The sequence below is a fragment of the Microcaecilia unicolor genome, chromosome 2, assembly GCF_901765095.1.
Source record: "Microcaecilia unicolor chromosome 2, aMicUni1.1, whole genome shotgun sequence".
Lineage (NCBI taxonomy): Eukaryota > Metazoa > Chordata > Amphibia > Gymnophiona > Siphonopidae > Microcaecilia > Microcaecilia unicolor.
The window spans coordinates 238,046,266-238,072,041 of NC_044032.1; the positions used below are offsets into that span (position 1 = coordinate 238,046,266).

Below are 25,776 nucleotides of genomic sequence, written 5' to 3' on the forward strand. Positions count from 1 at the left end.
CAAGGCCCGCAATAAATGCTCTTTTAAAGCTACTAGGCTTCTGTGCAGGATACAAGAATAGACTCTTGGTAAACCTTTCTCCCAAAAGACTCCAAGGTCCCAGCATTTCTCCCTGGTGGTGCTGAGGTGTCGGTCTTAGAATACTTAGCTCTTCTGAGAGTGGATTCGACCACCATTGAATGGTGGGGCAGCTGAGCCATCTCAAATCCAGGAACCCTCTGGATTCTATACATGAAGTCTAGGGATCGGCTGCACAGAGAGAAGGGTCTCCCAATTCTTGATTTGTGCCTGCTGAAGAGTGTCGTGCAAGGACATGGCCATGGTCACAGTCTCTTAGGGGTAATCTTATAGTCAAGAATGTCCAAAACAGCAGCCCTGGGCTCATCTTCGACCTTCTAATGAAATGAAACGGCATAGCCATTTCCCTAAAAAAAACCCCAAAAAACAAAAAACAACAAAGGTGAGCTCCTTTGATGGGAACTTTCTCCTCTCCTGAGGTGGGGAGGGGTCAGAGACCTTCTCTGGTTCTACCTCAGGCATGCAGGAATGCTCAGAGTCAAACTCAGCATAGTCTGAGTCTGATGTGGGAGTCTAGAATGATGATTATACTTAGGACATGAGTGTTGAGGGGTAGGTCCTGACCTGGACACTGGGGGAGATTTCTCCCTTGATGGGCTAGAGAGGAGCACGAGTCTTCTGAGGCTGAGGGTGGCCCCCCTCCTAGATGCCGGTGTTGACACATGGGTGACAGACAAGGAATGGGCCCTCCAAGATCAGCTGGGGCAGAGACATGGCTAGCATTGATGCTCTCGGAGCCTCGGCATCGAATCAAACTAAGATCCGCTCCCACTCCTCCTGTAGCATGGCCCAGAATAGCTCCTCAGAAGTAGGTATCAGTAAAGGTGGGGCCAGTGTCAGTTTGGGGACAGCTTGTGAAGGTGCAAACACTGAATCGGAAGACTGGTTCTGGTGGTCCAGAGACTGGCACACTGGCACCCACTCCACAGAGGGAGAGCAGCCCTCGCAGCACTAATGATTCTCGAGTATTGAGGACTGATGCTGGTGCTTCTTTGCCTTCGCTCGACGCACGACACTGGAGTCCCTCACTGCTGATTAGGATGATGTTTATGTCCTTGGTGTCAGGTCTGATGCAGATCGGCCCGATGTCAAGGCAAGGAGAAACCTGCTCAATGCCGGTGCACCCTCAGTTTCCGATGCAACTCCTCTAGCCATGGAGGTTTCTCACACAAGAGCATGTCTGATTTTGAGAACCAGTTTCTGCATTTTTAAACAGCGAACACAATTAGAGGCTTTATGGTGTTATTAGGAAGGGTATGGAGTCCAGGTGTGCGGATGTTATAATGCCGTTGTATCGCTCCATGGTGCGACCGCACCTGGAGTATTGTGTTCAGTACTGGTCTCCGTATCTCAAAAAAGATATAGTAGAATTGGAAAAGGTACAGCGAAGGGCGACGAAAATGATAGTGGGGATGGGACGACTTTCCTATGAAGAGAGGCTGAGAAGGCTAGGGCTTTTCAGCTTGGAGAAGAGACGGCTGAGGGGAGATATGATAGAAGTGTATAAAATAATGAGTGGAATGGATCGGGTGGATGTGAAGCGACTGTTCACGCTATCCAAAAATACTAGGACTAGAGGGCATGAGTTGAAGCTACAGTGTGGTAAATTTAAAACGAATCGGAGAAAATTTTTCTTCACCCAACGTGTAATTAGACTCTGGAATTCGTTGCCGGAGAACGTGGTACGGGCGGTTAGCTTGACGGAGTTTAAAAAGGGGTTAGATAGATTCCTAAAGGACAAGTCCATAGACCGCTATTAAATGGACTTGGAAAAATTCCGCATTTTTAGGTATAACTTGTCTGGAATGTTTTTACATTTGGGGAGCGTGCCAGGTGCCCTTGACCTGGATTGGCCACTGTCGGTGACAGGATGCTGGGCTAGATGGACCTTTGGTCTTTCCCAGTATGGCACTACTTATGTACTTATGGTCAGGGCCTAAGCACAACAGACATGAGGGTCAGTCCCAGAAATGGCTCTGTTGCAGTTAGAGCATCAATTGAAACCACTGGGAATTTTCTGTGACATCAAAGGAAAATAGCCAAAGCAAAATCAAATATCTCAATTGTGTAAGATGAAAAAGTTTCCTTTCTAAAGAAATTCCTTGACTGGTGCATGGGATAAGGTCGTCTCAGGAGGCGTAAAAAAAAGAGAAAACAAATTTGCCGAAAGCTAAAGTAAACTAAGGAGCAAGGGAAGAACAAAAAGAAAAGAAAGAAAAGAAAGAAAACCAAAAAACTATAAACCGTGAGGGAAAGTACTCTGAAAAAAATAAAATTTGATGGACCAAGGAGAGCTCACTAAATGCAACCTCTCTGCTCTGCAGAAAAATGAAGACTGATGGTCCCACGCGCTCACCAACGCATGTGAGGTGCAATGCTGCCAAAACATTCTTGAAGTGATAGAATCATCCACACCAGGTTCAGTCAATGACATCACCTACATGCGAGAAACAATGTCCTGCTTGTCCTCTGAGAAATTATATTATTTTACAATTAATATATTCTTAGACCACCTTACTGCTGTGGAACTGGAAAAGTTAGAGATAACATTTATGTCTTAAAATGTAAGAAATTGTCAAGTGAGTTATTGATAAATGCTAGCTTAGCAGATTCCACTGACCTTAGGAGAAGGCCAGAATGTACAAACAGAAGTCACTGTTTACTGTAGACCTCTTTATCTATATTGACAAAGAAATGCCTGTAGACTAGAGAGGTTAAAGGCTGAAACTGACCAGTATTTGTGATAGATGTCTTCTTTTGGAACAGTAAATCTACTCTGTGAAAGAGCAGGTTATAAATGTTAGTCTATTATTAAATGTAATTAAATGTATGTAATAGGTTTTTCTATTGTACTATGCCCTTATACTTTAGACTTATAGAATATTTACTTAGATTAAGTTCAGCATTCTAAAAGATGTCTTGCTGATGCTATGGAAATTTGTGTAGATGAGTATAAATGAGAGCATTTGGATTGTCAAAGTTCAGGGGGCAGAAGAGAGATTTCTCTCCCAGTCTTCTCTTCTTCTTAACAAGAAATATTAAGTGGCTCTAATAAAAAAAAAAAAAAAACAGTTTTACTAATCTCTTGTGGTACAATGAATGTATTTCTTAAAAAGGTATATATATTCTACACCGCCTTTCTCAAGAGTAAATCAAAGAATCCAGAGAATAATCTCCTTTCTGACATTCCTAGAGATAGGAATGTGAGGTTGTACTTTTTTTGTTCCATTCAAAAAATTGTTAACATTTTGGTCTTTTGCATGTCTTTATCCCCCAAGTGTGCCTTACAGTTTAAGATTTATTTTTTGGGTTGACTTAAATTTAATGGAGATTCACTTGATTTTCCCTTTATTTCCTCAACTATGGTCTAAATGTGACAGGAAAATTTTAAATATGACTTTTTTTTTCCATTCATGACCTTTATCGGAGAATTTACATGTATTCTTTAACCTGTCTTTATTCTTGCCAAATATTTTTGGAAGACTTTAAAAACTAATATAAACGAAAGAAAAACAAATAAGAGGAAACAAGTGGAAATCAATAGGAAGAAAACACCAGTATGGCTAATTCACAAAAAAAAAAAAAAAAAAAAATTGCTGTGTTTTATTCAATCAGCATATTTAAATACAGATGCAGGACTGCATTTTATATAGAGTGAAGTTCTGAGGCTACTAAACATAATAGAAACCATATCAAAGTTTACCTTTGTAACATTAGGAATTATTTTCCAGTGTGCAAAAATGTAAGTAAATAATATCTAATCTAGCTTGGGCATACAGTGGTAAATTATCAAAAGGTCGCTGAAATGTATGCACTGGGATGATGCACACTAAGTGTGAATTCTATAATAGCAATTGTGCGTGCAACTGCTGTTATAGAATAATGGCGTAAGTCTGCATTTACATGTCTAACTTTAAGCATAAGCTCTTATGTCTGACATGGCCCCAACCCACCTACGTCTCTCCCAGGCCCACCCCACCCCCTTGAAATTGTGTGCTCTGGAATTTGAGCACGTAACTTACAGATTTGGACTAAAGGCAGTTATGTGCACAACTATTAATTAATGGCAAATACAGCAAATTAAGGCCAATTAATTAACAGCCAGTTATTGAATTAAGTTATGTAGGCAACTAACCTTATACTATAATTTGCATGTGCAAATGTGTGCACTAGTTGGACATTTGAGTGCACAAGTTTATAAAATTAGGGGGGACAGCAGATTAGAAGTAGACCAAAACAGGTGGTATTGGTTCCGGCCGAAATTTGCCGCTCGGTTTCAGCCAGAACTGGTAACCTAAACCAGAGCAAGGGTCCTCCAGGGCCAGCCGCTGCTGCTAGCCCCTTCACCCCCGGAAGAGGGCCAGCCACCCAAACCCCTGTGCCCTCCCACCACTCAAAGGCCCTCCCTGTGCCTACCTTTCCTTTAAATGGCCTGGTGTTCTAGTGGCTTTCGGGCAACAGCGATCCCCAGTTTTTCTTGCCCCCGCAGGTTCCTCACTCAAAATGTTTGCCAGGATTTCTTGTGGCAGTTTGCCGTTGGAGGTCCCGGCAGCCATCTTGGGATTGAAAGCAGCATAAGGTAAAATTATGTATCATACCTGATAATTTTCTTTCCATTAATCATAGCTGATCAATCCATAGACTGGTGGGTTGTGTCCATCTACCAGCAGGTGGAGATAGAGAGCAAACTTTTGCCTCCCTATATGTGGTCATGTGCTGCCGGAAACTCCTCAGTATGTCGATATCAAAGCTCCATCCGCAGGACTCAGCACTTAGAGAATTACACCCACGAAGGGACACTCTGCCCAGCTCACCACCGCCGAAACGGGGGAGGGGAATTAACCCAGCTCATCCCCACACAAGTGGGGGAGGGGAATCCGTCCAGCTCATCCCCGCGGAGCGGGGGAGGGACACCACACCCGCCGATGCGGGGGGATCTGGCTTATCCTGCAACCGCAACCGCGGGAGGAGCTGACTGACCCTAACACCGCCGAAGCGGGAGGGGTACAAAGCTGCCCTACAGCCGCACGAAGCGGGAGGGAGTGCCGGCAGAATTTAAATCTCAATCCAGCCCCGTAAAACGGAGGGGAGAGGAATGCAGCAGCTCACTGTAACACAAACTCGTCTCAACTCTTGAAGAATCCAAGTGAAAGAAGAACTTGAACACGAAGTCCTCCTGAAGTAACTGAAGGCTAAACTTGAACCTAAAATTCAACCAGAATATAAACAGTACAGATATCTGGGAGGGGCTATGGATTGATCAGCTATGATTAATGGAAAGAAAATTATCAGGTATGATACATAATTTTACCTTCCATATCATCAAGCTGATCAATCCATAGACTGGTGGGATGTACCGAAGCAGTACTCACCCAGGGCGGGACATAGAAATCCCTGACCGCAACACTGAAGCTCCAAACCGGGCCTCCGCCCGAGCAGCCACAGTCAAGCGGTAATGCCTGGCAAAGGTATGGGCCGAAGCCCAAGTTGCCGCCTTGCAAATCTCTTCCAAGGAGACGGACCCTAAGTCGCTGCAATGGCTTCCTTGCCCATCTTGCCACTGTAGGCTTAGAAGCCTGCAGACCCTTACGAGGACCTGTAAACAGGACAAACAGATGATCCGATATCCGGAAATCATTGGTCACTTCCAAGTATCTGATGATGACTCGTCTCACATCCAGAAATTGAGAGCAGAGTATTCCTCTGGGTAGACCTCCCTACGAAAGGAAGGGAGACAGAGCTGCTGAATCACATGGAAGTGAAAAACAATCTTGGGCAGGAAGGAAGGCACTGTGCGAATAGTCACTCCTGCCTCAGTGAACTGCAGAAAAAGCTCTCGACATGAGAGTGCCTGGAGCCCGGAAACTCTTCTGGCTGAAATGATAGCCACCAAAAAGACTGCTTTCAACGTCAGGTCTTTCAGAGATGCCCTCGACAAGGGTTCAAAAGGCGGCTTCTGCAATGCTCTTAGCACCAGGTTGAGATTCCACGCAGGCACCACTGAGTGCAGAGGAGGGCGCAGGTGATTAACTCCCTTGAGAAAGCGCACCACATCTGGCTGCGAAGCCAGGGAAGCACCCTTCAGGCGGCCCCTGAAGCAAGCCAGAGCCGCTACCTGAAATTGGAGCAGTGAAGGGAGAAAGTGAGCCTGCTTCACACCACGCTGCAAAAATACGCCAAACCTTGGCGTAAGCAGTAGAAGTAGAGCGCTTCCTCGCTCTCAGCATAGTGGCGATGACCTTGTCTGAGAAGCCCTTCTTTCTCAGACGCTGCCGCTCAATAGCCAGGCCGTAAGACCAAAGGGGGAGGGATCCTCCATCACCACGGGACCCTGATGTAACAGGCCCTGCTCCACTGGCAGCCGCAGAGGATCGCCGACTGAGAGCCTGATCAAGTCCGCATACCAGGGACGTCTGGGCCAATCCGGACCCACCAGGATTACCCCGCCGGGATGCTTTGCCACCCGGTCTAGCACCCTGCCCAACATGGGCCAGGGCGGGAACACATAGAGAAGCTCTTGTGTCGGCCACTGTTGGAGAAGAGCATCTACTCCCAGGGATCGAGGGTCCCGTCCTTTGCTGAAAAAGCGCGGCACTTGGCAATTGGCCGATGACGCCATCAGATCTAGGCTCGGCTGGCCCCAGCGCTTCGTGATGTCCAAGAACGCCTGAGCAGATAGCTGCCACTCTCCGGGCTCCAAGGTATGGCGACTGAGAAAGTCCGCCTTGACATTCATGACTCCGGCAATGTGGGCCGCTGAAAGCTGCTCCAGGTTCGCGTCCGCCCACTGGCATAGATTCATAGCCTCCTTGGCTAGAGGGGCGCTCTTGGTACCTCCCTGGCGGTTGACATAGGCCACAGCCGTGGCATTGTCCGACAGGACCCGTACAGGCTTCAACACCAGTACCGGGATGAACTCCAACAACACCAACCGAATGGCTCTGAGTTCCAGGAGGTTGATAGACCACTTGCCTCTGCAGGAGACCAGAGCCCCTGCGCTGTCCTTCCCAAGCAGTGGGCTCCCCAGCCCATCAAAGAGGCGTCTGTCGTGACGACAATCCACTCCGGGGTCACCAGAGGCATTCCTGCAGACAACTTGTCTGTCTGCGTCCACCAGCTCAGCGCCTTGCGCACTGCTGGGTCCAAGGGAAGGCGCACAGCATAATCCTCCGACATCGGAGTCCAGCGCAGCAGCAGAGATTGTTGTAGTGGTCTCCTATGAGCCCTGGCCCAGGGCACTACTTCCATCGTGGCCGTCATAGAGCCCAACAGCTGCACGTAGTCCCAAGCCCGAATAGGAGAGGCTACTAGGAACTAGTCCACCTGAGCCTGAAGCTTGACAATCCGATTGTCTGGCAGGAACACTCTGCCCACTTGGGTGTCGAATCGAACTCCCAGATACTCCAGGGACTGAGTCGGGCGCAGCTGGCTTTACTCCCAGTTGATGATCCACCCCAGGGAGCTCAAAAGAGCAACCACCCGGTTCACAGCTTTGCCGCACTCTGCATAAGAGGGGGCTTGGATCAACCAGTCGTCCAGATAAGGATGGACTTGAACTCCTTCCTTCCTCAGGAAGGCCGCGATGACCACCATTACTTTGGAGAAGGTCCGCGGAGCAGTAGCCAACCCGAACTGGAGGGCTCTGAACTGGAAGTGTCGGCCCAGTACTGCAAAACGCAGAAAGCGTTGATGAGGAGGCCAGATGGGAATATGCAAGTACGCTTCCTTGATGTCCAAGGATGCCAGGAACTCTCCTGCCTTCACTGCCGCTATAACAGAGCGGAGGGTCTCCATGCGAAAGTGCCGAACTTTCAAGGCCCAATTGACCCCTTTGAGGTCGAGGATAGGCCGTACAGAACCTCCTTTCTTTGGTATCACAAAGAAAAAGGAGTAACGTCCCTTGCCCAGCTGATTTTCTGGCACCGGAACGACCGCCCCCAGGCGGATCAGATTGTCCAAGGTCTGCTGCACTGCCACAGCTTTGACCGGAGACTTGCAGGGAGAGAGTACAAACCCGTCTTTTAAGGGTCGGCAGAACTCTAGCTTGTAGCCGTCTCTGATGACTTCCAGCACCTAAGCGTCTGAAGTTATTGTGGTCCACTCGCCCATAAACGAGGACAGCCGTCCTCCAATCTGCACTGAGGCGTGGACCAAGGCCCCGTCATTGGGTACGAGACCCTGGGGGAGAACCGGAGGGAGCACCTCCGGGACTGCGGTCTCTGCGAAAGGAATGCTGCTTGGGGGAGAAGTTCCTCTTGAAGGAAGAGGGGGCAGAGGAGCCCGACCTGCCCGGGCGGTACCTACGGGCTTCCTGAAACCGTCTTCTGGAGGTACCAGGGCGAGTACTAGCCCGAGCCCTGACCTCTGGTAACTTCTTGCCCTTAGACGTGCCGAGATCGGTCACGATTTTGTCCAGCTCGACCCCAAAGAGCAGCTTGCCTTTAAAAGGCAATCTAGCCAGGCGGGATTTAGAGGCGTGGTCAGCAGACCAATGCTTCAGCCAAAGCCACCGCCGCGCAGAGATTGTCTGAGCCATGCCTTTAGCTGAGGCTCTCAAGACATCATACAGCAAGTCTGCCAAATAGGCTAAGCCCGATTCCAGGGCCGGCCAATCAGCCCTCAAGGAATGATCCGAGGGGGAAGCCCGCTGCACCATAGTCAGGCACGCCCTGGCCACATAGGAGCCGCAAACTGAGGCCTGCAAACTTAAAGCAGCCGCCTCAAAGGACGACCTTAAGGCCGCCTCCAATCTTCTGTCTTGGGCGTCCTTTAGGGCCGTGCCACCTTCCACCGGCAACGCCGTTTTCTTAGTCACCGCAGTGATTAAAGAATCCACGGTAGGCCACAGAAAGGCCTCACGTTCACTTACAGGCAAAGGATAGAGGCGGGACATAGCCCTAGCCACTTTAAGGCTCGCTTCCGGGACATCCCATTGAGCCGAAATTAAGGTGTGCATGGCATCATGCACGTGGAAGGTTCTAGGCGGGCGTTTCGTCCCCAGCATAATGGCAGAGCCAACAGGGGCTGAGGGAGAGACGTCCTCCGGAGAGGAAATCTTCAAAATGCCCATGGCCTGCACAAACAGGTTGGGCAAATCCTCTGAGCTAAAAAGTCGCGCTGCAGAGGGGTCATCCGCTCCATCCGAGCGGGGATCCGTCTCCTCCAAGGAATCCGCAAAGGACCGTTGGGAGAACTCAGATACGCTGCCCTCATCTACATCGGAGGAGACAAAGTCCTCCAAGACCTGGGAATCAACCCGAGGGCGTTTACCTCCGGGGGCCTCAACCTCTTTACCTGACGAGGGAGCAGGGGCAGCGTTCTGCATAAGGAAGGCCTGATGCAGCAGCAAAATAAACTCGGGGGAGAAACCCCCCAGACTGTGCACTTCCGCAGCCTGGGCAACAGCCCTAGACGCACCCTTAACCGGCGCTCGCAAGAGCGGGGGAGAGACATGCTGCGCATCCAAGATGGCGTCCGGCGCGACACTCCGCGAAGGAGCCGCGCGGGAAAAACGGCGCTTAATTTTAGCCGCCTTTGTGCCGTCGCCCAAATTAAGGGCGTTCATGGCATTAATGTCTCCTACCTCAAGGGCGGCCCAAGAAGAAGCCGTCCGAGCCGCGTGGCCGGCCAAGATGGCGGAGGCGAGGAGCGGGGGATGGGCGTTTATGGCGGGGAAAAACCGCCACACCGGAGGAAGGACCGGGACACTCATCGGTCACAAAACTGTCACCCAACAAGGGCGAATCAGACTTTAAGACCCCCGCATCCCCTCTAGAAGCGCCCAAGCGATCCGGAGAGCGACTCTTTACGCCCTCGCCCTCCGACGCCATATGCCACGTGGAGATAAATCGGGGAACCCCCTGCCCGCTATAAAAAGGTAAAAATTACCTGCTTTCCGCTCCGAGCTGTAACGACCTGGTGTCCCAGTGAGTAGCTGCAATGAACGTTTAAATAAACGTCGAAATAAACGCCTTTAAGGACGTTCAAATTTTTTTTTTTTTTAACGGAGCCAGCGGGAGGTGGGAGAAAAGGAGGGACCTGGCACCACCAGGTTTGCACTTGCTCAAAAGAGCCCTCAACCCCAGGCACTCAACAAAACCTAAGAATTAGGCTTGGAGGCCTAGCCAGAGCTGCTGCTGTGTGTGACCACCACCTGCTGAGATAGAGAACATACTGAGGAGTTTCCGGCAGCACATGACCACATATAGGGAGGCAAAAGTTTGCTCTCTATCTCCACCTGCTGGTAGATGGACACAACCCACCAGTCTATGGATTGATCAGCTTGATGATATGGAAGCAGGAACAATCTCCAGTCACTTTTGCTTATGCTGCTTCCAATCCCAAGGTGGCCACTGAGACCTTCCGTGGCAGTCTCAACAGCCATTTTGGATGACAAACCTGTGGGGGCAAGAGTGATGGTGGGTTGCTCTTTCTCAGAATATGCCACTAGACCACGAGGCAGTTTAAAGGAAAGGTAGGCACGGCCCGGGAGGACAGAGGGGTTGAGGTTGGATGGCTGGCCGGACCAGGAGGATGTGATTTCTTCTGGGGAGTGTTTGCCACTGATGATCACGGGTGGGAGGGAGGGATCTGAATCTAGATTTTGGGTCAGTTTTGGTGGGTGCAAATTCGAAATGGAAACTCAGTCAGCCTCTACAGCAAACACAGCACAGACTGCCTCCAGGATCATGGGCAAGTTATCACATAATGGTGAGACATACTGTTTATCATGTATCCTTCCGCATGTGATACCTGTAACTTGGAAAATGTTGCTATCAATGTCTTAACTGTTAAGAAAATGGAAACTACTGAATAGTTCCGTTTCCATTCTGGTAGGGACTTTATTGTGGGAAACAGATTCAGTTGAAATTTGCCAACTACTTTTTGATTAATTTAATTTTAATTATCTAAAATTGCCATTTATGGACCTCTCTGGAGGAACTGTAATCTAGAGGCTAAATTAATTTTATTTAATTATTTCTCATTTATAACCCGCTTATTAACTAAGTGGGTAACAATAAAAACATAGCTCTTCCAACAAGCCTTTCCATCATCATAATACTAGGTGTTATGTCAGTTTTTCATTCTTGCAGTTTGGAAGTAGCCCTCTCCCTCTTGTTACCTCCTTTTCTCTTCCCTCCCCTTCTGTTGTTGTAATGTCAATCTAATGTTCTTTAGATTGTAAGCTCCTTTGAGCAGGGACCATCCTTCTTTGTTTATTTTGTACAGCGCTGCATAACCCTAGTAGCGCTCTAGAAATGTTTAGTAGTAGTAGTAGCTGTCATGTGTGTGAGGTTTCCCCTGTTCTTTTCTATCGACCATTGTAGTTCCTTTCTTTACTTTGACTACTGTTTTATGAGTATTGTACACCGCTTTGAACTGCTTTTTGGCTAAGGTGGTACAGCAACTTTTAATAAATGAATAAATAAAAACATTCAAAATCTTGAACAGACATATACCAAACAACACTCAAAATTGATTCACAACTCTGACCCCATTATTATCATCAAACATATGCTTGTACAAACAAATGGGTTTTAATGACCCAGATGTTAGGGAACTAGGGAAAACATCAAGGCTCATGACTTTAAATCCTGGTATCAGGCAATCAATTTATCTCCCTGTGGTTCAGTTCACTACTGTCACTAACCACTAGAAGCACTTGAAAGGGTTACATATGACCATTGGATAGAAGTCTTGATTAGCTTGCAGCAGAATCAGTAGTACTGCCAATTGTGATTTTCATATCGCCCAAGCACAATAACTTAAAATTTATTTGAACTAAGCAACCACTTTCATGCTTCAGTTTCATATTGAAGTTACCACACAATGGAAATACATGCAGCTGCTTCAGCTTGCTCTTATCAAGACTGCTGTTTAGTCAAATATTTCTAGGCTTTCTGAAAAGTACCATTTCCTTACCATAAATAAGTCAAATTCCTCTTCATTTCGTGCAATCATCTGATTCAGAGTCTCATCATCAGGAACTTCATCTTCTTCCTAGTGGTGGAGATTAAGGGTTGATGAAACACAGCGAAACAACTGCTGGCAAGTCTGAACCCACCCAGAATGCTGACCAGCAACATTTCTTAAAGAGATTACTAATATACACACAAAGTGCAACTGACCAAACAAAAAAAGTCCCCAACTGGTTCAACATCCAAATGAAATATGAAAACATAAATGGAACTTTATTATACAACATAAGGAACTTGCCACACTCTTCCCTTCATCACTGCTACACAAATAAATGAGTGAACATGAATAAAGCAAGCATGCAATAAGCAAATCAATCTTGTGAGTCACAAAAACATCTAGTAAGCTTTGTTTTCAAAGGTTTAAAATTTTTTTTTACTTTTTAAATTTTCAATTCTAAAATATTTCTATCCCCTCAATCCTTGAGTAGTTATGAACACCAGTTAAGCTACATCAATTTTCCTATTTTCTTTCTTTCATGTACATCTTTACTAAAATTTTCAAAGTACAGTCATTCCTGTGTTTTTGTCATCTCATATATCTTATGGTATCAAACTGAAGATAAGAGTTTTCTTTCCTTATCTGTTATTTCCTTTCATTTCTATTCCTTAAAATTTAATCCTAAATTTTGCCTCAGTCTGAGAAAACATTATGTTCTAGAGAGGTAAAGTAAGTCTATTAGAAATAAGCAAACTGTCATCCAAAGCAGATATTCAGCACTTCCATATATCTTTTCAGCTAATGAGACAGTAACAAAATAACAAAAGTACTCTATTTCATACAAGACAGAAAGTTGGGAAAGAGCTTGTGGTTTCACAATATACTTTTTAGAAGGTAAATTTATGTCTTACCTGATAATTTTCTTTCCTTTAATGCAGCAGACGAATCCAGGAACGAGTAGGTTAAGCCCAGCAGGTAGAGATAGAGATAAAGAAACTAAAGGCAGTGATGCCAGATGGCCAGCTCCTTCCTCAGTTAGTATGTCATTCGTAAGCATTTGCCAAGGCCAAAAATATGAAACCAATAACAACCAGAAGCCATCCTCACTATGAAAAACAGAGAACCAAATAAGAACTTCGAAATAACTGCAACTTGATCCAGAAATCGGAATCCTGTGCGCCTTTCGAGAGGAGGAACAGGCACAATAGTCCCTATCCTTAGCAGGTCTCGCAAACACTGCAGTAACGCTGTCCTCTTGGCCCGCGACACACAGCGGGACTCAAGAAAAAAGTCTGTGAAGGGAGAGAAGAATTCTAGCTTGTAACCTTCTCGCACCACATCGAGGACCCACTGGTCTGAAATAATTCTGGCCCACTCTGGAAGAAACAGAGAAAGCCGACCACCGATCTGCTCTCCTCCGGAGTGGACCTGCGCCCCATCATTGGGAGGCCCGAGAAGGAGCCCCCTGACGTTGCGAAAGGAAGAACGCTGCCCAAAACAAGGAAGCTGAAAGGCTGCGTTGGACCGCCCCGAGCGATACCGTCGCGTCTCTCTGAAACGTGACCTCAGGCTCCCTGCTTGGAAGTAGACTTGGGTCCATCCTCCGGAAGACACTGAGATTTGGAATCCCCCAAATCTTTAACAATCTTTTCTAGGTGTTCCCCAAAAAACAATTTCCCTCAGAAAGGCAATTTAATGAGCCGCTGCTTAGAGGCCATATCTGCGGCCCAATGACGGAGCCACAGAAGGCGCCGAGAGGAAACGGTCAAGGCCATAAGCTTGGCCGAAGCACGGACCAAATCATACAAGGCATCCGCCAAGTATGCCAGCCCAATATCCATTAGCGACATCTGAGGAGTTCCTGGCATATCAGACTCCAAAATCGAATCCATGACAGAATGTAGCCAACTGAGACAAGCTCTAGCCGCAAAAGAACTACAAACAGAAGCTTGAAGTGTCAAAGCGGCCACCTCAAAGGCAAGTTTTAAAGAGGCCTCTAGCCATCTGTCTTGTATATCCTTAAGTGCCACACCACCTTTCACTGGAAGAGCAGTCTTCTTAGTGACCACCTTCAACAGGGCATCCAGCCTAGGTAGAGCATACTGCTCTAAACAGTCCGCTGAAACTGGACACAGCCTGGCCATAGCCCTGGCTACTTTCAGCCCCCCATCCGGATCCGCCCACTGGACCGAAATCAACTCTTCAATAGCTTCATGTACCAGAAAGGCCTTAGAAGGTCGTCTGGTACTAGCCATCTTGGGGTTGACCGCCTGAGAAGCCACAACCTCAGGGTCCTCTATATTCAGGGCTTCCAGTGCCTGAGAGATAAAGGAGGACAACTCCCCCTTATGAAAAATCCTGATGGCGGAAGACTCCTCCGGTTGGTCAGGGAGGACACCGTCCTCCACCCCCGTCTGCTCCGAGAGAGCCACCACGAAGGAAGCTGAGGCGACCGTATGCAGGACCCCTCCTCAGACCCCAAAGTAAGCCTAGACTTTTTAAGGGAGGAGAAATCCTCTGAGGGAAAACCCCAAATCTCTTGGTTACCCCCAGACCCCATGAGAGAATCAAAGGCCAAAGCTGTCGCAGCCGTGTGGGGGGGGGGGGGGGGGGCAAGGCACTTTTCAACAGAAACGCCTCATGGAGTAGCAAAATAAACTCTGGCAAAAGCCCCTCCACCGCAACGGAGGTCGCAGCCATGGCACCTGCACCACCGCCCACAGTGCCTGACTCCCCTACCAGCGGAAGAAGCTTTGGCCAAAACCACTACCGGAGCCGGCTCCGCAACCAATCACAAAATGGCGCAAGAATTGCCATGCTCTGGGCGGGAAAGCACGCTCTCGGGGGGGGAGGGGGGGCACTGCTAAGTCGAGTCCCGACAAATCAGTGCACCCCGCGCTGCAAAGGCCTGCCACCGAACGCCATTTCCCGCATCGGGAACAGCATTTTACCGCCTCCGCTGCCATCGCCCATCCCCGAACAGGAACCCAGCAGGACTTACCCCGGACCGGGAAAGCGCGAGAACTGACACCTGAGCCGAAGAAAAAAAAACTCTCCGACTTCACTTAGAGGCAGGCTCAGACAAGCAGGCAACAGAAAACAGGACTCAGACAGCAGTAACACAAACCTGCTCTCAGCAAAAACACACTTCCTTGTGCTTCTCTGTTTCTCTTTTAAATAAATTCTATGGTTCTCTCTTTTTTTTTTTTTTAGTGAGAAGGCAGAAACAAACAGGGAAGGAAAGGAACAACAAAAGCCTGTTAAGAGGGAATTTGAGGTGCAGCTGGGACCCAGAAACTGTGTATGCTGCCAAAGGGGACACCACCAGTCCGCTACCCCCGGCTCAAACTGGCCACCGGCCCAGGCGCACTCTCAGAGGCCTTGGGCCCAGGAGCTGGAGAAAAAGCCGTCCACCACCTGTTGAGACAGAGACATACTAACTGAGAAAGGAGCTGGCCTTCTGGCCTTTAGTTTGTTTATCTCTATCTCCACCTGCTGGTAGGCGGACTTAACCCACTAGCTCCTGCATTCATCTGCTGCAAGTGACAAGGAACAATTTTTCTTTTCTTTTTAGTTAGCCAAACATTTTAAGGGCCAATTTTCAGACTGCTTTGGGGCAAAGTCTGCGAATCATCTTAACCCACAGACTTTGAACTAAATTTTCATGAGAACGTATGCATCCACTTTCCCTTTGAAAGTCTTCACAAATAGAAGGTACTCACAGATTTTTCTTTTTTGTAGGCAGAATTTGTTAAGAAAATAACAGGTAGGCTTGAAAATACAGTCTACCCATACTACACTGTATCAGTAAAAAAGTGAGCCCCCTAAACATTTTGCAATAACAACTGCAAACGAACCGAATTAATTAGTATTTTATGTGCACAAAGTGAAATCTAGTTCAAACAATGTTATGTGGTTTTGTAGAAATCCACCTTAACGTTACTGAGATGTCAAATTTTAAATAACACTACCCAAAAGCTAGAGTTTCTAACACACTTAGGGGCTCATTTTCAAAAGAGAAAAACATTGTGTCAAGGCCAGGGGCGTAGCCAGACAACAGATTTTGGGTGGGCCTAGGCAAGAAAAGGGCGGGCACCAAGTGTTCTCCCCCCCCCCCCCCCCCCCCCCCCAAAATATATCTCAGCTGGCAGGAAAATGCTTCTTTCCACCTTGGCAGTCTGCAGCAGGCAGGCGCTGCAAACTGAGCATGCACAGGTGCCGGTATCATGGACAGTAGCATTTTCGTTACCATCAGGGGGAAGTCTTCAGCTGATGGAGCTTGGGATCCCCACTACCTACCACTAAACATGTGCTACTGTTGGGTGGGCCTGAGCTCTAAGTGGGTGGGCCCCAGCCCACCCAGGCCCACCTGTGGCTACGCCACTGGTCAAGGCACCATTTGGATGGATTTCTTCTCAAAACATCTAAATCAGTATTTTCGAAACCTGTTTTGCAGACTGTCTATTCATTTCATCTGCAGTGCGTCCAAACCACAAGGGGCTGCATCGGGGGCATTTTGAAGGTGGGATTAGGGCGTGCCTACCACTTGGGTGTGTTACAGCCATAATGGAAAAAATACCAAAACGCCCAGGGTAAAACTTCAACGTTTTGGTCTAGACCTGTTTTTCCTAATAAATAAGTCACAAAAAGTGCCCTAAATGACCACTTGAGGGATTCAGGGATGACCCCCTTACTCCCTCAGTTGTCACTAACCCCCTTCCCCCCAAAAAATGTGAATATAAATTGTACTTACCAGCCTCTATAACAGCCTCAGATGTTATAGCCAGGCCTATTAAAGCAGCATGCAGGTCCCTGGAATAGTATAGGGGTAGGTGCAATGCACTGTAGACAGGTGGGCTAAGGCCCAGATGGAAACTGTGAGCCCTACAAAACTCACCAGAACCCACTGTACCCACATATAGGTTTCCCCTTCACCCGTAACGTACAGTGATGTACAGTTAGGGGCAGTATGTGTTGGGTGGGTTTTGGAGGGCTCAGCAGACAAGATAAGGGAGCAACGGTGAGATGTGTACCTGGCAGCATTTATCTGAAGTCCACAGCAGTGCCCATTGCTCTCCTGGGATGTCTGGGGGACCAGTCCGCTAAAAGTGCTGGCCCCTCCTACATCCCAATTGCTTGATTTTCTGTTTTTCACTTGTGCATTTTTTTCTTTCAAAAATGGCCTGAAAAGGTAAATGCACAGAACACAAAACTATTTCCCCCTTATTACAAACAGTATTTGGGGGGGAAGACATTTTGCTGTTTTGAAAATAATTACATTTGCTATTCGGATTTGGGATGTTTCGAACGAAATGTCCAAAGTCCAACTTAGACTTCATTTCGAAAATGCCTCTCAATGTCAGCCTGAACATTCTGTATGTTTAAATATGATCTTTTAGCATGGTATCCTTTTTCAACTCTAAGGGTCCTGTTTACTAAGCCACGTTCTAGATGCACAAACTTTTTAGCGCGTGCCAATGCTAGACACAACTATAGGAATATAATGGGTGTCTCTATCATTAGCGTGCGCTAAGAAGTTAGCACACCTTCAGCGTGGCTTAGTAAACAGGGCCCCTAGTATTTTAATTAAAACTTTACCTTCTTTTGACAGCATTCTGTTTATTAACGCACAATGATATCATGGATGACGTCAGTGAGTAAGTAATTAAGTCATGTTGGAAACTGAGATTTGATAACAGTTTGTAAAATTTAAAAATCTCTTAAATGAGAGGAGGAATTCCTATGTAATTTGGCATCGGTGACACAAATAGATGTCACTTTGTGCACATAATATTTTAATTAATTTGGTGCAGGTTTGAGGTTGTTATTGCAAAATGTTTTGGAAGCTCACTTTTTTCCGGACACAGTGAATTTTCCAATTCAACACAAAACATGCTCCAGGCACCGTCTTTCCTGTAGGAGGCTAAAAGTACCTGCCTTGCCAAAAGTGTTCCCACTCTTGTACACTTTTTATATTCTGCTGTCTAAAAAAATAGAATTCAAAATCCTTTAGGAGTTCATTTCATTGATCTAAATGTGAGAGACTCTCTACGAGGTTCCTGTCCCATGGAGTTTAAAAAGAACTGAATATTAATCCTTACCAACTTCTGGAGTTTCCTTTCTTCATTGGAATAAAATTCAGAGACAGGGCCACCTGTCTAGAGACTCTAGCAGAGCAAGATTACAACTAAGGGCAAACAGGTGCCACAAAGAGTGTGTGCCCTTTATAGAACAGCATGTAGCTAAACTTTGAGTTCCAGATTTATGCCTGCTGAAACCTGGTGTAAATGCTGGTGCCCAAGTACATGCGTAAGCTTTCAGAATGCCCATGACATGCCCAATGCCTCTTCCATGGCCACAACCCTTTTGGGGATAAGTGCTATGAGTTAGATGTGTTACCTTATAGAATAGTGCGGTCAGATGTGTGTGCAAATTTTAATGAGTGCTAACATCAATATTTGGTTGTTGGCACCTAATTATTGATGGTTAAGAGCTCATTAAGCAATTAATCTGTGTGCATATCTTGGCAGCGTGCCCAAATTTGGGTGTCATATATAGAATCTGAGGGTCAGCCTCTACCTGCAATGAAAGACTTCACTTCCACAGGCTGTTTTGAACTGGGATTTGTGGTGCAATCCGGAGTATCAGATGGAAGTTGAGAGGGAACCAAGGAAGAGACCAGAGGTGGAGCTATATTGCAGAAACCCACAAGATTTAACCTCCGATTCCCAGGGACTCCAGCAAGCAGAGCTGTGGTGCTAGTGAGGGAACCAAGGAAGAGACCAGAGGTGGAGCTATATTGCAGAAACCCACAAGATTTAACCTCCGATTCCCAGGGACTCCAGCAAGCAGAGCTGTGGTGCTAGTGAGCTTCAACCAAAAGAGAAAGTTATTGCCTGCTCTGCCACAAAAAGACACTTCTGAGTAGTCAAGCCACATCCCCTGCCTGAAGCCACAGCAGGAGTTCCACATGAACATTCCCAGAATTAACAAGAGGTAAACTGCACAAATTTCACTTAGAATTGGGGCGTAGGAAGTAATTACATTTTGGAGACATTTAGCTCAGGAAGGGACTACTATCCAAGCAGGGCTCTAAAAAATTATGTTTCGGCACATACACAGCAACCATGAGGTGAGAAACTTTTCAATCACAATTAAAGAATTATCTACTATTTGAGCTAACGGACTCCAGTTTATCAAAGTGGGTCCCATCTGAACTGTGTCCGCACCCTGCAGAGTGCATTGTTTGCTTTCTGGGGTGGGGGTTATTTTCAGCCCCTTTGGCTTACAGCTCTTGAATCTGGGTAGGACACTTAGGGCAGTGCTACAGTTCTTTACCAGTACCATAAGGCCAAGGTTTACTTATATTGAAACTAATTTGAATGCTTTAAGTTAATGTCAATGATCAAAATACTTACATTCATATAAATACTTTTGTATAGTAAAGTGTACAGTACAGTTAATCTCCCCAGATATTCAGAACAATTTAGCCACCTAAATGGCACTTAGCCGGCTATCCCCGGCTGAAAATCACCGGTTAACACCTAGCAGATAGCCGGTTATATCAGGCAATATAACCGTCTATCCACCGATTTTCAGCGTGAAGCTGGCTAAGTTTGGCTGCCATCTTTGGTCACATCAATAGGTGGAATAACTTTGGCACTGAATATCTGGGCCCAGTGCCGACCGTAGGAGCCAGCCCGGCTACCTCCCGCAATCTGAATATCAGCCCCAGGAAGTATATGTCAGTAAAGCTCTTTGTTGTTGATCACTGTTCTTTGATAACTTCTGGGGTGTAAAGGTGGATTCTCATTGCGCTTAAGAAGCAACTGTTACTTGATACCAGTTATCCACTTTTTAGCAGATAAGTTCCAAAAACCTGATTCCAGATACTGGAGAACTCAGTCACACAAAATGAACTCCAGAAATCTGAAAGTTAACTGGGGCCTGCCTCCTGCAGAACATAAGCAACTGCAAGGTGGATAGGGTGGGTTCCAGGATTTACATACACAACATAAACAAATAAACCAATGTAATTAAGAATAAGAAATCAAGAAGTCTAGATTTGCATAAGTTTTCATATTCCTCAACTTGATACTTGGTGGAAGCCACTTTGGCAGAAATTACAGCCATGAGTTGTTTAGGATATCCTTGCACAGCCCTTTCAAAAGTTGGCTGGAGATCATCTGTAGACCACAGTCTTAAAGATTTGCCACAGATTTTCTACTGGATTCAGGTCTGGGCTATGATTGTTCCACTAAAGTACATCCACTTTCTCTTTGTGATTACAATCATTGTTCTACTGAGAAATGAATCTTCTCCCCAGTCCTGGAATAGATTTTCCTCCATGATCTGCCTGTACTTTGTACTATCCATTTGTCCCTCAATCTTCATAAGCCTGTCTGACTTCCTGCTGCAAAATATCCCAACATTATGCTGCCAAAAAGCGAAGGTACATACCTGTACTAGGTGTTCTCCGAGGACATCAGGCCTTATATTTTCACAAGTGGGTAACGCGGCGCCGCGTTGCCCGGTCCTGAGCTTCTAACAAGCTCAAAACTGTGCTTTGTGGAGTGCGACACACATTCCATCGCACATATACGAGTGTCTTCCCGCCCGCCGCGAGGGCACGTACCCCGTAATTAGATACTACAGCAAAAATAAAAATGTAAATAGGAGACAACTCCAAGGGGAGGTGGGCGGGTTTGTGAGAATATAAGACCTGCTGTCCTCAGAGAACACCTGCTACAGGTAAGTGCCTTCGCTTTTTCCAACGACAAGCAGGCCTATTTATTCTCACAAGGGAATCCCTAGCATCCAGGCTCATTACAAGTAACAAGCACTGGACAACTGGGCCTCACAATGGCAAGGGAATAACTCAGATTAACCTGAAACTATATACAAACTGAGTGAGAGTGCAGCCTGGAACAGAATAAAACAGGTCTAGAGGGGTGGTGTTGGATTCTAGATCCCAAACAGATTCTGCAACACTGTCTGCCCAAAATGACTGTCGTGTCAGGTATCCTGCTCAAGGCAATAATGAGATGTGAATGTGTGGACTGAAAACTACGTTGCAGTCTTGCAAATCTATTCAACGGAGGCTGATCTCAAATGGGCTACAAACGCAGCCATGGCTCTGACATTTATGACCTGTGACATGACCCTCTAGGGTCAGCCCAGCCTGGGCATAAGTGAAAGAAATCCAATCTGCCAGCCAATTAGAAATTGTGTGTTTCCCGATGGTGACTCTCATCTTGTTGGGATCAAAAGAAACAAAAAGCTGGGTGGACTGTCTGTGGGGCCTTGTCCGCTCTATGTAATAGGCCAATGCTTGCTTGCAGTCCAAGGTGTGCAAAGAGCTCTTGCCAGAATGGGCATGAGATCGGGGAAAGAATGTTGGCAAGTCAATTGACTAGTTCAGATAGAACTCTGATACCTCCTTTGATAGGAAACTAGGGTGCACGCAGAGGACTACTCTGTTGTGATGAAACTTACGGCCTGAAGCTTACTGATTCTAAGAGCCGAAGTAACAGCCACCAAGAAAATGACCTTCCAGGTCAAGTACTTCAGATGGCACGAAGGTAGAGGCTCGAAAAGAGGTTTCATCAGTTAGGTGAGAACGACACTGAGGTCCCATGACACCGGCAGAGGTTTGACAGGAGGCTTTGACAAAAGCAAAGAACTAAAGGCTGTCCAGAGATGGGCTTACTTTCTACACGGTGATAAGAACTAATTGCACTAAGGTGAGCCCTTACAGAGTTGGTCTTAAGACCAGACTCAGAAAGGTGCAGAAAGTATTCAAGCAGGGTTGGTGTAGGGCAGGAAATAGGATCTGGGGCCTTGCCCTCACACCAGACAGCAAATCTCCTCTATTTGAAAGAGTAATACCCCTTGGTGGAATCTTTTCTGGAAGCCAGCAAAACCTGAGAGTCACCGTGTGGCAGAGTGAAGCAAATTCTAGGCTCTCAACATCTAGGCCACGAGGGCCTGAGACTGAAGGTTGGGATGTAGAACAGATCCCTTGTTCTGTGTGATGAGGGTCAGAAAAACTCTCCAATCTCCATGGTTCTTCAGAGGATAACTCCAGAAGAAGAAGGAACCAGATCTGTTGTGGCCAGAAAGGTACGATTAAGATCATGGTCCTGTGGTCTTGCTTGAGTTTCAGCAAAGTTTTTACCACAAGAGGGATGGGAGGATACGCATACATTTGATCGTTTCCCCAATGCAGAAGGAAGGCATCCAATGCTAGTCTGTCGTAAGCCTGAGGAGAACTGAGAGACTTTGTGATTCAGGTGAGTGGCAAACAGATCCACCAAAGGGGGTGCCCCACACTCTGAAGATCTAGTGGGCAATGTCCATGCTGAGAGACCACACATGCGGTTGCATAAGCCTGTTCAGTCTGTTGGCCAGACTGTTGTTTTGCCCACCAGATAAGTGGATCGAAGGAACATGCTGTACTGGCGAGCCCAGTGCCACATCCGGACGGCCTTCTGACACAGTTGGCGTGATCCAATGCTCCTCCTGCTTGTTGGTATAATACATTGCAACCTGGTTGTTTGAGTGAGTACAATTTGGTGAGACAGCCAATCTCTGAAAGCCTTAAGAGCGTTCTAGATCGCCCAGAGTTCCAGAAGGTTGATTAGAAGACCTGTTTTCTGGACTGACCAGGCTCCTCAAGTGTGAAGCCCATTCACATGAGATCCCCAATCTAAGAGAGATGCGTCCATTGTCAGCACCTTTTGAGACTGAGGAATTTGGAATGGGAGTCAAATTGGATCAAATGGAGGTCTGAGAACCCTTGGATGATATCTTCTAGACTTCCCGTGGCTTGGTATCTCTGGGAGGCTAGGGTCTATTGGCCTGATCTCATGTGAAGGTGTGCCATGGGTGTCACAAACTGTGGAAGCCATGTGGTCCAGCAACCTCAATATCTGTTGAGCTGTGACCTGCTGAGAGGTTCAAAACTGAGAAGCCAGGGCGGCTAGAGTGTCCACTCTTGGTTCTGGGAAGAAGGCTCAAACCTTTGGTGTACTGATCAGTGCTCCAATGAACTCCAATCGCTGGACAGGTTGAAGATAGGACGCAGGATAGTTTATAACGAACCCTAGTAATTCTAACACCCAAATAGTCCTCCGCATGGACTCCCAAGTGCTGTCCTCTGACATGCTCCTCACCAGCCAATCGACGAGATAAGGGAACACATGCACCCCCAGTCTGCACAGCGATGCTGTGACTACTGCTAGGCATTTGGTAAAGACTCTGGGTGCTGACACGAGGCCAAAAGGTAACACATGGTACTGGAAGTGGTGCGTTCCCAGCCGAAATCAAAGATACTTCTGGTGGGATGGAAGTGTCAGGATGTGTGTATATGCGTCCTTTAAGTCCAGAGAGCATGGTCAATTGTGTTTCTGAAAAATGAAAGAAGGGTGCCCAAGGAAACCATCCTGAACTTTTATTCCAGGAATTCCCTTATTTCCTTTATAATAAAAGGTAATAAATAGAAATAAAACAAAACATAGAAAAGAAAATAAGATAATATATTTTTTATTGGACCAACAATACAATTTTTGATTAGCTTTCGAAATCAATATCTTCTTCAGATCAGAAATAAGCAAATGTTGAGAAATACGAGCCCCCCTCCCCCAATATTCAGCCAAAGGCAGTCAGTATTTTTTTCAATGTTGACCATTGTCGGCTAAATTAGCCCCAGATATCCAGTGCTGGGCCTTATGTGAGCACTGGCACTGAAACTCTGGTGCTAATTTTGCTGAGGCTGACCACTGGAGCTTATGCGGTTCCAAGCCGATATCCAGCTGGGGCCTGCATAAAAGAATTATGCAGGCCCCGGCCGAATATCAGCCAGGATCTGTATAACTTAAAGCCCTCCCCTTCTTTCCTCCCCCAGGCCATGAGTCAGCAACCCCCTCACCTTCCATGATACAGGTAGGCTCACCCCAGGCCTACCTTTCCTCAATGGTGGTCCAGCGGGCTCATTGGGGGAAGGAGCAAACCCTAGGAAGCACATGTCTAGGAATAACATTTTCCGAAACTTCAAGTAATTTCTACAGAATCTTGTGGCAATAACTAGGGAGTTCCAAATTGCCACCATCGGATATGACAGAAAAGAAGAAAACTTGTTTTGCAGACTTCAACTTATGAACTGTAGAGAAACATAAAAATATTGCGAGAGTTTTTTGAACCATGAAGCAGAACAATTTAATCAGATGGATAAATTGGAGCGTCACCCATCAATATCATAAAGGATGATATTCCTACTTTGAATTGTATTCACACTTCCACAGGGAACAATGCAGCATGGAATGGAAAGCTTTCTGTGAATCATATCTATTTAGTCCATAAATCAGCCGAACTGCTGTATTCTGGACTACTTGCAACGGATGAAGAAGAGATTTAGAAAAGTCAACAAAAACAATAGAATTACTATAACCTTGATAAGATCAGAGACTGAACAAAAAGCCCAAGGCTAGTGGCTTAAAATATTTCCTCACGGCCCTAAGCTTCCTGGGAAAATAAAACGACTTCTTCACAACAACTTGAGTGCAGCTATGCATAGACAACTGGTTATTAAGTTCTACTCCAAGTACTTTTTACTCTAGTTCAACAGAAAACTGAACAAAGCCTACCTTAAGGGTTTGGGGAATTTAAGATCATTGGAAAGACCTATCCATAAAAACTCTGTTTTATCTCTGTTTAGCTTTAAGCGATAAGCCGTGACTCTAGCCTACCATTAGGGGCCCTTTTACTAAGCCGCCTAGGCGCTTATGTGCACCCAACGCATGTCAATTTAGAGTTACCGCCTAGCTATCACGTGGCCCTTGTGGTAATTTAATTTTTGACATGCATCTGCTACGCGTGCCGGAAAATAATTTTTATTTTCTGGCACACGGCAGAAAGTGGGCAGTAATTGTCATTCTATGTGCATAGACAAGTACCGCACAGTTCACATGTGAGATCTTATCGCTAAGTCAACGGCTGGTGCAAAGGTCTAAGAGCCAAAATGGATGCACGCCAATTTTTTTTTGCTGCACGTCCATTTTCAGCACGCTGAAAAACGGATCTGTGCGCGCACAAAACACACGCCTACACTAGCACAGCCCATTTTTTGGCGCACCTCACTAAAAGGGCTCCACAATCTAATACAAGTTGGAATAAGAGACATACTGCTAGATATTTAAAACCATTTAACCAGCCAGGAATGGCTCCTGGCCGGTTAAATGGCACTTAACCGTCTACCTGGCAATATTCAATGGGAGATCGCCGGTTATCTTCCGCTGAATATTGCTAGTTAGTGCTTAGTGGATAACTGGTTATATTGTGCGATATAACCAGCTATCAACTAATATTCAGCACATTGCTGGCTAACTTTGGAAACCAAATTCAGCTGCTGAAATAGCAGGCCCATCTTTGGCCAGTTTCAACTTAATCGGATAGTGCCAAAAAAACACCCGGATATTCAATGCTGGTCACTGGAAACTGCCTGACATTGACTATCCAGGCTCAGTGCCAACTGCGGGGCTCAGCTAACTCCCATGGTCTGAATATCAGGCCCATAGTGTTCAACCAGGACTCAAGTATAGGTAGAAGAACAGTGATATTGGCGTAGATGAAAAGATTTACCAGAACCTGGTCTAACCTGAACCACACCTAATGACTGCATAGCGAAAATACTTACCTGTAGCTGGTATTCTTCGAGGACAGCAGGCTGATTGTTCTTACAACTGGGTCATTGTCCACGGCGACCCAGGAACCGGAAGAAATTTT

General features: G+C 46.4%; 1 protein-coding gene across 5 annotated transcripts in view; it reads right to left on the reverse strand.

Annotated features, from left to right (window-relative positions):
- The window catches only part of SMARCA2 (SWI/SNF related, matrix associated, actin dependent regulator of chromatin, subfamily a, member 2), a 679,721-nt gene that overhangs the window by 182,609 nt on the left and 471,336 nt on the right, over positions 1–25,776 (reverse strand). For all 5 annotated transcript variants that reach the window (XM_030193821.1, XM_030193826.1, XM_030193822.1 and 2 more), the window contains one exon: positions 12,001–12,078. In XM_030193821.1, coding sequence (XP_030049681.1) covers positions 12,001–12,078 — 78 coding nt within the window. The remainder of the gene's footprint in view (positions 1–12,000; positions 12,079–25,776) is intronic.